Source organism: Ahaetulla prasina, chromosome 7 (genome assembly GCF_028640845.1).
Source record: "Ahaetulla prasina isolate Xishuangbanna chromosome 7, ASM2864084v1, whole genome shotgun sequence".
In the NCBI taxonomy this organism is placed as follows: domain Eukaryota; kingdom Metazoa; phylum Chordata; class Lepidosauria; order Squamata; family Colubridae; genus Ahaetulla; species Ahaetulla prasina.
In genome coordinates this window covers 81,277,561-81,289,648 of record NC_080545.1, presented here as the reverse complement: position 1 = coordinate 81,289,648, position 12,088 = coordinate 81,277,561, and the positions used below count along the sequence as shown (strand labels likewise).

The 12,088-nt window shown below is 41.7% G+C and overlaps 1 protein-coding gene and 1 long non-coding RNA gene across 4 annotated transcripts in view; one reads left to right on the top strand and one right to left on the bottom strand.

Annotated features, from left to right (window-relative positions):
• Positions 1-12,088, bottom strand: part of LOC131202507 (uncharacterized) — a 74,307-nt gene that overhangs the window by 9,489 nt on the left and 52,730 nt on the right. The gene's annotated exons all lie outside the window — the stretch shown is intronic.
• Positions 1-12,088, top strand: part of BICD1 (BICD cargo adaptor 1) — a 136,579-nt gene that overhangs the window by 76,134 nt on the left and 48,357 nt on the right. For all 3 annotated transcript variants that reach the window (XM_058191577.1, XM_058191579.1, XM_058191578.1), the window contains exon 5: positions 5,491-6,582. In XM_058191577.1, coding sequence (XP_058047560.1) covers positions 5,491-6,582 — 1,092 coding nt within the window. The remainder of the gene's footprint in view (positions 1-5,490; positions 6,583-12,088) is intronic.

The following is a 12,088-nucleotide window of genomic DNA, read 5'->3' as shown; positions in this document are numbered from 1 at the left end:
GAAACAATATCAGTATAAATCGCAAGGATACAAGCAACAAAGTTACAGTCATAAGTGGAAGGAGATGGGTGATGGGAACGATGAGAAGATTAATAGTAGTGCAGATTTAGTAAACAGTTTGACAGTGTTGAGGGAATTATTTGTTTAGCAGAGTGATGGCGTTCGGGAAGAAACTGTTCTTGTGTCTAGCTGTTCTGATGTGCAGTGCTCTGTAGCGTCGTTTTGAGGGTAGGAGTTGAAACAGTTTATGTCCAGGATGTGAGGGGTCTGTAAAGTGTTACATTTATATCTGTCTTAATACTTCATAATTTTATATTTAATACCACCCCATTCATTTGGGAAAGGGAAGGGAGTACACTTCCAGGTAGTTAACCCAACTGAATGGACAAGTGCCCAGTTATGGCTTCCTGATGCTAACAAAGGTCATTGCTGGCTTTGCTTTATTTACTGGGAGAAGACAATTGTCATATTGCCTTCTATCTCCATCTGAATGGGTTGCCCTCCTTCAAGAGAGGGCAAGAGCTTATTTACTTCCTGTTTAACAGAGATTTTGATCAGCATTGTCTTGTTTTTCTGGTGTTCTTTACAGAACCTGATTGTGTTTCTAATGGCATACTTTACGGGTCTATTTTGCACTATAATACAATTTATCCTGTCCCATCTTCTGCCCTTCTGTTTTTTGCCCCATCATTTACATGACTAAGTAAAGGATTTTTTGTACCTGCTGGGGGTAGGCAGGCCCAGTACTGTGAACCAATGAGATTTTATGTTTTCCTTCTGTCCCAATGTGTAAATTGTGATGCCAGACTTCCTGGGATAACAGGTTCCTTTATATAGATAATCAGTTTAGTGGCAATTGCCATTTCTTATGTTAATGCATTCCTCAAGTTAATTCCTTGTTCCAGCCAGATTCATTGAATGACTTGTGGTCTCTGTATTTGTATAGGGAAAGAAAAAAAAATCTTCCTGTTGATTTTCTCAGTACAATGTACAGTAGTGGAAACCTTTTGGGAAAAGTGTATTTTTGAGGCTTGATGGTGAATAACACCACTTTTTGGGGGAATTTCAAGATAATCGTATTCCACTGCTGGAATGGCCTGTGAATAGCCCAGACCTGAATCCAACTAAAAATCTATGGAGCCAACTAAAGAAACTTGTTAGTCAGAAGCGACCCAGCAATAAAACCCAGTTAATAGAAGAAATCATTCAATCTTGGTTTCACATTATAACAGCTGCAAAACTAAAAGACTTGGTTCACTCCATGGGAAGACATTGTAAGGCCATAATTCATATTAATGGTTACCCAACTAATTATTAACTGATGTGATAATTTTTGTATATTTCGTTTTTTTCTACGTGTTTCACTTTTTTTTCCTTTATACTGTAACTGCTATTCTAATAGCAAATCTTTCATAAAAGTTATTGCATTACATTCTTAATTAAATTATCTTTCCATTGATATATAATTTTATGGTACTACTAAAAAAAAAGTGGTGTTATTAGCAAGTTTTAGAAAATACACATTTCCCGAAAGGTTTCCACAAATTTTGGCCACTACTGTACATTTCCCTATACTTTGAACATGCAGCCCCTCAATAACCATTTTTAAAAAACCACAATCATTCTTCATCTTGTAGGCAAAGGGTCCAGACCCTCTACTGACTTTGATTGCCCACTTTTAGACTTTCTCCAGCACTGTTTAATCCTGCAACCAAAATAGTACATCAAGTCCTAGACATAGATATAGCACAGCTTTTATAACAGCATCTATGATCTTGGTGGTTTGATTTTCAATCCCTTTCTTAGGATGGGCTTCACAGGTTTCACACATGCTGCATACTAAGTGGCCATTATGAGATTGCAGCAGGATGTAAATTGAATCAGTCAATCTTCAGCTGGGTTCCAATTATATTTCCATTAAAGGTTTTCATAAATTATTTTGTATGGATCAAGAGGTTTGAAATAGCAATGACTACACTGCAGCAAACTAAGTTTGGTTGCCTATCACTCATCAAGCAGGTTAAAACGTTTCCATTTGAAATGGTTGGTTTTTGTCAGTGTAAGTTTCATAGTTAAATTGTTAGATACTTTTTTTTAAATGCACAAAAATATGCATTTGAAACTGTACATTGAAGTTGAAAAAGTTTGGAAAAATTATAGGCAATGTTTGAGACTCCTTAGTCTCATTTTAAAAGTTGACTGTATTCATGAGGAGGTACAGGTAGTCCTTGACTTACAACAGTTCACTGAGTTACAACGGCATTGAAAAAAGTGACTTATAACTATTTTTCACACTTACAACCGTTGCATCATCTCCATATTCATGTGATCAGAATTCAGATGCTTGGCAACTGACTCACACCTATGACAGTTGCAGCATCCCGAGATCAGGCGATTACATTTTGTGATCTTCTGACAAGCAAAGTCAATGGGGAAACCAGATTCACTTAACAAACATGTTACTGATTTAACAATGGCAGGGATTCACTTAAGAATTGTGGCAAGAAAAGTCATAAAATGGGGCAAACTCACTTAAGAAATTTCTCACTTAGCAACATAAATTTCGGGCTCCATTGTGGTCATAAGTTGAGGACTGCCTCTATGCATTTGTTTTGTTGTTGATCAGCTGCACAGCTGTTACTGCAATGGTAGATGCTTTAGGATAGTGTTTCTCTCCAACTTGGCAACTTGAAGATTAATGGCTGGGGAATTCTGGGAATTGAAGTCCATACATCTTCAAGTTGTCAAGACTGAGAAACTGTGGTTTATGATAAGGAAAAAGCAGTAATAAAACAGACATACCACGTTTTTTCAGATGATAGAAAAGCGAATCATGTTTTATTTATTTATTAAAAAGTCTTACAAAGACTTATATTTTATACACAGTCCACTTGTCTGCCGAGTAGCATTTGAAATAGTGAATTTGATAAAGCTTGGATTCTTTTAGCTGTATGCGGTTGATTCAGAAGTACGACTGAATGAGGAGGAATATTGCTTCTTGAACTGTGCAGCAATCCATGCACAGATATAGGTAGTCCTTGACTTACAACCACAGTTGGGACCAGAATTTCTGTTGCTAAGCAAGGCAGTTGTTAAGTGACTCAGACATCGTTTTGCTACCTTTCTTTGCCGCAGTTTTAAAGAGAATCATGCGGTCATTAAACAAAGCCGACTTCCCCCATTGTCTTTGCTTGTGGTGAGCCTTTGAGAGGTGTATGCAATGAAATTTCATTTTAACATATGCCAATTAGTGTACATTCAAAGTGACAATAATATTATTCTAAGTCTAAGAAGCCAGCTACGAAGGTGTTGTGGTCCGTTGGCTGCCAGCAGAGCTAGCTGTAGAGTCAGAGGTGGAGGGAGAGCCTGGGCCATATTCGGAGCTTTTGGAAGGCTCTGAAAAGGAAACAGCATCAGAGACAGAGGCCAGAGGCAGAGCCGGGACTTTCCCCAGGTGGAGAGGCAGCTGTCTTTGGCGCCTGAGCTGAGTGAAGGGGAGGAACAGATGGGGCCCCTCCCAGATGCGTGTATGTGCAGAGAGGAAAAGAGAGGAGAACAAAGGAAAGTAGTAAGCTGGCTCTCAGGGAGAGGCAGATGCAGACAATAGCCAACCCCTACCTGGCTGGGAAATGAATAGAGGGGTTTGGGAATGGCCGGTTGTCCACAGACTACTGTTCGTTTCTAGTATACAGCAAGCAATTTGGATTTCATGGCTAAACCCAAGTTTGTTGGGACTTAATGACATTTGATTTTTTGTTTACCCTTGTGAATAAAAGACTGTTACTGCCCTGTTATAAAAAGTTCTTGTTTTATTCACGAGTAAACATCTTATCACTTCTTGTGAAGGCTGGGTCCAAACAGAAGGTGGCAAATTGCAACCACATGATCCTGGAGCATGCAACCATACATGCTCAGTGCCAAGAACCCAAATTTCACATGACTGAAGGCATGCTCTGACAGTCTAAGTGCAAGGAGCAGTTATAAGTTACTTTTTTTCAGTCCCATTGTAACTTCGAACAGTCATTGAACAAATGCTGGAAAGTCAAGGATACTTGTACAGGTCGTCCTTGACCTCCAATAGTTCACTTAATGATCGTTCAAATTACAATGGGACTAAAAAAGGGAGTTATGATTTTTTTTCACTCTTACAACAGTTACAAAATCCCCATGGGTCACGTGATCAAAATTCAGATGCTTGGCAACTGACTCCTATTTATGATGGTTGCAGTTTCCCGGGGTCATGTGATCCCCTTTTGTCATCTTCTAAAAAGCAAAGTCAATGAGATAGCCAGATTCACTTACCAGTTTAAAAACTGCAGCAAATTCACTTAACAACTGTGACACTAAATGGGAGAAAATGGGACAAAATTCACTTATCAAATGTTGCGCTTAGCAACAAAAAAAAATCAAACTCAATTATGGACGCAAGTCAAGGACTACCTGTGTACAGTTCTGTTCTGTCCCCTCCCAGCCTCAGCCATGCGAGTTGGCTAAACAAGCCAGTAATTGAGTTTATGGCTGCTATCAGTCCTGGCAGGGAATCTGCAGCTGCCTGCCAAAGTCTCCCTTATCTCGGGGTTGCCGGGCAACCTGGAAGTCAGCAATCCAGGCCGAATGTTCAGCTCACTTCTCCACGAGTCAAATAGTTCAGCCCAATTTTTGCTCGTCACAGAGCAGAAGAGCAGCCGGGGCAGTTTTTATACTCTGTGGGATGTGGCTCCATGGCTCAGCACTCTCTAGGCCTGCCCCACCCCTTCCTTTGTTGTAGCCGCATCTCGTATCTCCGAAACCTGGGATCCAGCCAGGCCTGATTGCCATCAGCCGGGTCTGGAGGTGTGGCCTGAGGGGGGAGAGTCAGGGGACGGAGGCCTCGTTATCTCCTCCACCTGGCCTGCCTCTGGCTCCTGGAGTTGAGCCAGAGGAGCAGGTGCAACAGAGGTAAGTCCTGATGGCCATTCCCCCTCACTTTCCGAGTCACTTTCTGGCAGGGGCCCCGACTCGGGGGGCGCAGACACAACAAGTTCAATTTTTAAACTGCATCTTTAATTATAGGGGCCCCTAGCTCTTGTGAGGGATGCGGTGGCTCAGTGGCTAAGATGTTGAACTTCTCAATCAAAAGGTCAGCAGTTCAGCTGTTCGAATACCTAGTGCTGCATAACGGGGTGAGCTCCCGTTACTTGTTTCAGCTTCTGCCAACCTAGCAGTTTGAAAGGACATAAAAAATGCAAGAAGAAAAATAGGGACCACTTTGGTGGGAAGGTAACAGCGTTCCGTGTGCCTTTGGTGTTTAGTCATGCCAGCCACATGGCCAAGGAGACATCTTCGGACGGCGCTGACTCTTTGGCTTTGAAACGGAGATGAGCACCGCCCCCTAGAGTTGGGAATTACTAGCAGATATGTGCGAGGGGAACTTTTACTTTTACTTTACCTAGCTCTTGTATCCCAGTTTCTTTCTAGAGATATTTACATCCTTTTTCTGGGTTATTGCAGGTGGAACGTGAGAAAGCTATTCTGCTGGGTAATCTTCAGGAATCTCAAACCCAGCTGGAGCACACCAAAGGGGCCCTCACCGAGCAGCACGAACGGGTCCATAGGCTCACTGAACACGTCAACGCAATGAGGGGTCTGCAAAGCCACAAAGAGCTGAAAGAAGTTGACTTTGAGAAAGGCCGAGATTCTGGGGAAGAAACCCATGATTATGAAGTGGACATCAATGGCTTAGAGATCCTAGAGTGTAAATACAAGGTAGCTGTTACTGAGGTGATTGACCTCAAAGCCGAAATCAAAGCCTTAAAAGAGAAGTACAATAAATGTGTTGAAAACTACACCGAGGAAAAGGACAAGTACGAGAGCAAGATCCAAATCTATGACGAGCAGGTCTCCAGCTTGGAAAAGTCAACAAAGGAAAGCCACGAGAAGATGGTACAGATGGAAAAGGAACTGCAAAGGATTACAGGCGTTGCCAACGAGAACCATAATACCCTCAATGCCGCTCAGGATGAGCTGGTGACTTTCAGCGAAGAGCTGGCTCAACTCTATCATCATGTCTGTCTCTGTAACAATGAGACTCCGAATAGGGTTATGTTGGATTATTACAGGCAAAGTCGAGTTACTAGAAGTGGGAGCTTGAAGGGACCTGACGATCCACGAGGACTCCTATCTCCACGCCTTGCCAGGAGAGGAACGGCACTCCCGGTAGAAATCAGGGTGCCAACTGAACAGGGTTCAAAAGAGAGCACAGAAGCCAACAAAGAGCCAAGTCCAACAAAGACCCCCACCATTTCTCCTGTCATTACAGCCCCTCCTTCCTCCCCGGTTTCTGACACCAGTGACATTCGGAAAGAGCCCATGAATATTTACAACCTCAATGCCATAATACGGGACCAAATCAAGCACTTGCAGAAAGCGGTAGATCGGTCACTGCAGCTGTCCCGGCAGCGTGCAGCGGCCCGTGAACTGGCACCTATGATTGATAAGGACAAGGAGGCTTTGATGGAAGAAATAATGAAATTAAAGTCCCTGCTGAGTACGAAACGGGAACAGATAGCAACCCTCAGGGCAGTGTTGAAAGCCAACAAGCAGGTAATTTGGAAAGTGTAATTTCCTTTTTATAATGGGGTGTATAATTTATGGATTTTAAAATGGCTTAAAGGGCAATTTTACAATTGATTTTACATCTGCTATTGCTGTGTTTACTTTTGAGCTTCTTATGAAATTAAACAGTGGGATATTCTTAGGTTTGTATGAAATCCCAGAAGACAAAAAACCAAGTACATTTTGCTAATTACTTTTCAAATCAACTTGGATTAAATTTGTACCCTTACTCTGATATTGTTAGAAAATTCTAGTCCAGTTTCAAGCTGGATCATGAAAGAAATATGGAATAGGGTCTCCTGCTTGAGCAGGGGCAGAGATGGGTTTCAGCAGGTTCTGACCAGTTCTGGAGACCCGGTAGTGGAAATTTTGAGTAATTCGGAGAAACCGTAGTAAAAATTCTGACTGGCCCTCATCTATTCTCTGCCTCCCAGGTCCCAGCTGATTGGGAGGAAACGGGGATTTTGCAGTAACCTTCCCCTGGAGTGGGGAGGGAATGGAGATTTTACAGTATTCTTCCCCTGCCACGCCCACCAAGTCACGCCCATCAAACAATGCCACATCCACTAAGCCACGCCCATAAAACCGGTAGTAAAAAAAATTGAAACGCACCACCGAGCAGGGGCTGGATTAGAAGATCTTGAAAGCCCCTTCTAGCTCTATTGTGATTGATTGATTGATAGATTGAAATGCACTGGATGAGGCTGCTTGAAAAGAAAGTACAGGTATTCCTCAGCTTATGACCACAAATGAGTCCAAAATTTCTGTTGCCAAGTAAAACATTTATTAAGTGAACCTTGCCCCATTTTACAACTTTTCTTGTCACAGTTAAGTGAATCACTGCAGTTGCTCAGTTAATAACACGGTTGTTAAGTGAATCCGGCTTCCCCATGGACTTTGCTTGTCAAAAAGTCTCAAAACGATGATCCCATGACCCCGGGACCCTGCAACTGTCATAAATATGAGTCAGTTGCCAAGCATCTGAATTTTGATTGTGTGACCGCAGGGATGTTGAAATTGTCAGAAGTGTAAAATGTGGTCATAATTCAATTTTTCCCAGTGCTTCTGTAACTGTGAATGGTCTCTAAATGAACTGTTGTAAATTGAGGACTAGCTGTAGTTTATTTGATAGCATAGAATTCAACAATTGAGGTAGCTACAAATCTGAGGTATTGTGACAGGTCATATTATAGGCAAAATGGTCCTTTGTGAGGAGTGTGAATGTGTCATTGAAATCTTTCCATTATTTCTTCTTGCAATCTGGTACATTCTGGCTTCAGGTGAGGCTTTGAGTTTCATGAATAGAGAGAGTGACAAGGCTGGCATATGAATATGATATTTCATCCTACAATATTGTTTCCTGAAGTTCCTGATTATGGGATTGTTCATATTTAAAAGGTCTAAATTTCAGAAATTAGAGCTCTATAGTTTACTGTAGTGGCCAAAATTATGGAATCTTTTGGGAAAAGTGTATTTTTGAGGTTTGATGGCTAATAACACCACTTTTTTGGGGGGCAGCTATTCAGGGAAGGAAAGGTTTATTGCGCAGGTTTATTTATTTATTTATTTATTTTATTTGTCAAACACAACAGTATATATAAGTATAAGCATGAAATAACCATACAAATTGGATACAATTAAAGGGAACATTAGGACAGGAATGGTAGGCACGCTGGTGCTCTTATGCACGCCCCTTACAGACTTCTTAGGAATGGGGTGAGGTCAATAGTAGATAGTCTTTGGTTAAAGCTTTGGGGATTTTGGGAAGAGACCATGGAGTCAGGTAGTACATTCTAGGCATCGCATATATATGTTGCATTCCAGGCATTAACAACTCTGTTACTGAAGTCATATTTTCTACAATCAAAATTGGAGCGGTTCACATTAAGTTTAAATCTACTGTGTGCTCGTGTATTGTTGCGATTGAAGCTGAAGTAGTCTTTGACAGGAAGGACATTGTAGCAGATGATTTTATGAGTTATACTCAGGTCATGCCGAAGGCGGCGGAGTTCTAAATTTTCTTAACCCAGGATTTCAAGTCTAGTGGCATAAGGTATTTTATTGTGATCAGAGGAGTGGAGAACTCTTCTTGTAAAATATTTCTGGATATGCTCAATTGTATTAATGTCCGAAATGAGGTGTGGGTTCCAGACAGGCGAGCTGTATTCGAGAATTGGTCTAGCAAATGTTTTATATGCTCTGGTTAGTAGTGTAATCTTTCTGGAGAAGAAGCTACGCAAGATTAAGTTTACAACTCTTAAACTCGCCTTTTTGGCGATGTGGTTGCAGTGGGCTTTGGCACCTAGATCGTTTGATGTGAAAACTCCAAGTTCTTTGACGGGGTGAGGGTCATCTACAAGGTAATGTCCATCAAGCTTGTATTTAGTGTTCTGATTCTTTTTTCCAATGTGTAAGACAGAGCATTTGCTGGTTGAGATTTGGAGTTGCCAAATTTTTGACCATTCCGACACAAAATCAAGGTCTTTTTGAAGGGTAGCCGCATTGTTGGTAGTGTTAAATAGTTTAACATCATCGGCGAAGAGAACACAATTACTTATAATATAGTCACAGAGGTCGTTAATGTATAATATGAAGAGTGTTGGTCCTAGAACGCTGCCTTGGGGGACACCGCTATTGACAGGAGTGGGATTTGATAGGGCACTGTGTTGTGTCTGCGCCCCCCAAGCCGGGCCTCCTGCCAGAAAGTGACTTGGAGCCAGGCCTGCTGCCAGAAAGTGACTTGGAAAGTGAGGGGGAAGGGCCATCAGGACTTACCTTGGGAGCACCAGCTTCCCTGGCTCAGCTCCAGGAGCCAGAAGCAGGCCAGGTGGAAGAGATAACGAGGCCTCCGTCCCCTGACTCTTCCCGCCCCCCCGGCCATGCCTTTAGACCCAGCTGATAACAATCAGGCCTGGTTGGATCCTAGGTTTCGTAGGCTGGAGAGGAGGGAACAACAGAAGCAGGGGTGGGGCAGGCCTAGGAAGTGCTGAGTCATGGAGCCACACCCCACAGGATATAAAGGCAGTGAGCACTGCTGTGTCTCTTCATAGCCGGCAAATCAACTGATTAACTAAGAGCTGAAGTGACTCACCAGCATCGAGGGAGATATCAGAGAATGTTCGCTATTCTGCTGCCAGAGCTGATAGTGCTGGCTAATTAAGCCATCATTCGGATGGAGGCAGAGGAGGACAGAACACACTGCCTATTTTGACCACTTGTCTGTTTGACAGGAACGCTGTTATCCAATTATGGAGGGGTCCGGGGATGCCGTAGGATTTAAGTTTTAGAAGAAGTTTGTCATGTACCACTGAGTCAAAAGCTTTACAGAAGTCTATCTAAATTGCATCTATTGCTTTGCCCTGGTCAAGATTTCTAGTCCATATGTTTTTGCAGTGAAGAAGTTGTAAATTACAGGATAACTTTTTTCTGAAACCAAATTGTTTATTAGAGAGTAGGTTCAGAGAGCAAAACAGAGCAAAAGATCTGAACCCCGAAGGGTGTATCAGTGACCATATTTATACCTTGTTATACGTATACATTTCCTGAGTAGACGTAGTTCCATATATAGATATATGTTATACATTTGTACTTTGAGGAACTGGAAAAATACCAGACAGTTAGGAAGGTTGCCATTATATGTGCAGATAAAATAACAGGATATGGCTCTCTTGGTCAGCATGTTTAGGGTATGACAAGACATATCTTGCTAATACAGCAGTTTTTCCTAACTTGCAGTTTTGACCTTAGTTTAGGCCTAGCCCCACTTTACTCCCCCCTTTGTAACTCATCTGACTTGTCCAGAGGAGTTACACAATCAGGCTCCTCTTGTTGTATGCGTTCGAATTCCCATAGAGCCATTACCTGTGCAGTAGCTTTTCTCTCAGCTAGGAGGGACAGATTGTTAGATATATTGCGGATGAATATGGGTAGGATACAAGGCAGAAGAACACAACCTGCAGCTATTAGGCCTATGAGAGCAACAATAGCCTGCAATCCTGGGAGACATACCGTATATACTCGAATATAAGCCGATCCGAGTATAAGCCGAGGTCCCCAATTTTACCCCAAAAAACTGGGGTAAACTGGGGACTCGAGTATAAGCCGAGGGAGGGAAATGAGGCAACTACCGGTCAGGGAAAGCCTCCCTCCCTCAGCCGAGAAGGCTGGCGGCTCCCCCGCCCCGCCCTCTCACTGCACCGGCAGGGCTTCCCCGCGCTAATGCAAAAGCCCGCCAAGTTTGCACCATCCGGTATAATGTGGAAAAAAGAAGGAAAAAAAACTGAGTATAAGCCGAGGTCCCAATTTTACCCCAAAAACTGGGGTAAACTGGGACTCGAGTATAAGCCGAGGGGACGTTTTTCAGCACAAAAAACATGCTGAAAAACTCGGCTTATACTCGAGTATATACGGTAGTTCCACATATGGGAATATGTTATACATTCGTATTTTGAGGAACTGGAAAATACCAGACAGTTGGGGAGGTTGCCATAATATGTGCAGGTAAGATAACTGGATATGGCTTTCTTGGTCAGCATGTTTAGGATATGAAAGACATATCTTGCTAATACAGCAATTTTTCCTAACTTGCAGTTTTGACCATAGTTTGGGCCTAGGCCCACTTTAGAATGGCCTGGGAATAGCCCAGACCTTAACCCAATTGAAAATCTATGGAACCGACTAAAGAAACTTGTTAGTCAGAAGCGACCAGCAATAAAACCCAGTTAATAGAAGCAATCATTCAATCTTGGTTTCACTTTATAACAGCTGCTGAACTAAAAGTTCACTCCATGGGAAGACGTTGTAAGGCCATAATTCATGCTAATGGTTATCCAGCTAAGTATTAGCTGATGTGATAATTTTTGTATATCTCGTTTTTTCTGCGTGTTTCACTTTTTTTCTTTTTACTGTAACTGCTATTCTAATAGCGAATCCTTCATAAAAGTTATTGCATTACGTTTTTGATTAAATTATCTTTCCATTGATACATAATTTTATGGTACTACTCCAAAAAAAAAGTGGTGTTGTTAGCTAGTTTTAGAAAATACACTTTTCCCAAAAGGTTTCCACAATTTTGGCCAGTATATAGATACAGTATTGGCCAATACTGTAGATATTTTGAGATATTGTGACATTATTTGATTTTTTAAACACGCCATGGATTCTTGATTGTTGAAATATGTCCTGGATGTTTGTTGAGACATTTCTCAGGAACCTCATATTAATTTCCAATATGAAATAAAGCACGGATGTTAAAATTGAAAAGATAGCATCTCTTTGTGAAAAAAAATACTAATGTTGCTGCCAAATCTACAGTTCTATGATTAACTGGAAAAATTTACAGAGCTGCCAACTGGAAAGCAAAATCTAAGAATCAAAACAAGTCACCTTGTGCTACCTAGTGGCCAGTAGAATTGAAAACTGGGTATTGCTTTTGCCAAAAGAAATCAGAAAATAATGCTTTGATATTAATTTTTAATCATGTTTTATTTTATGC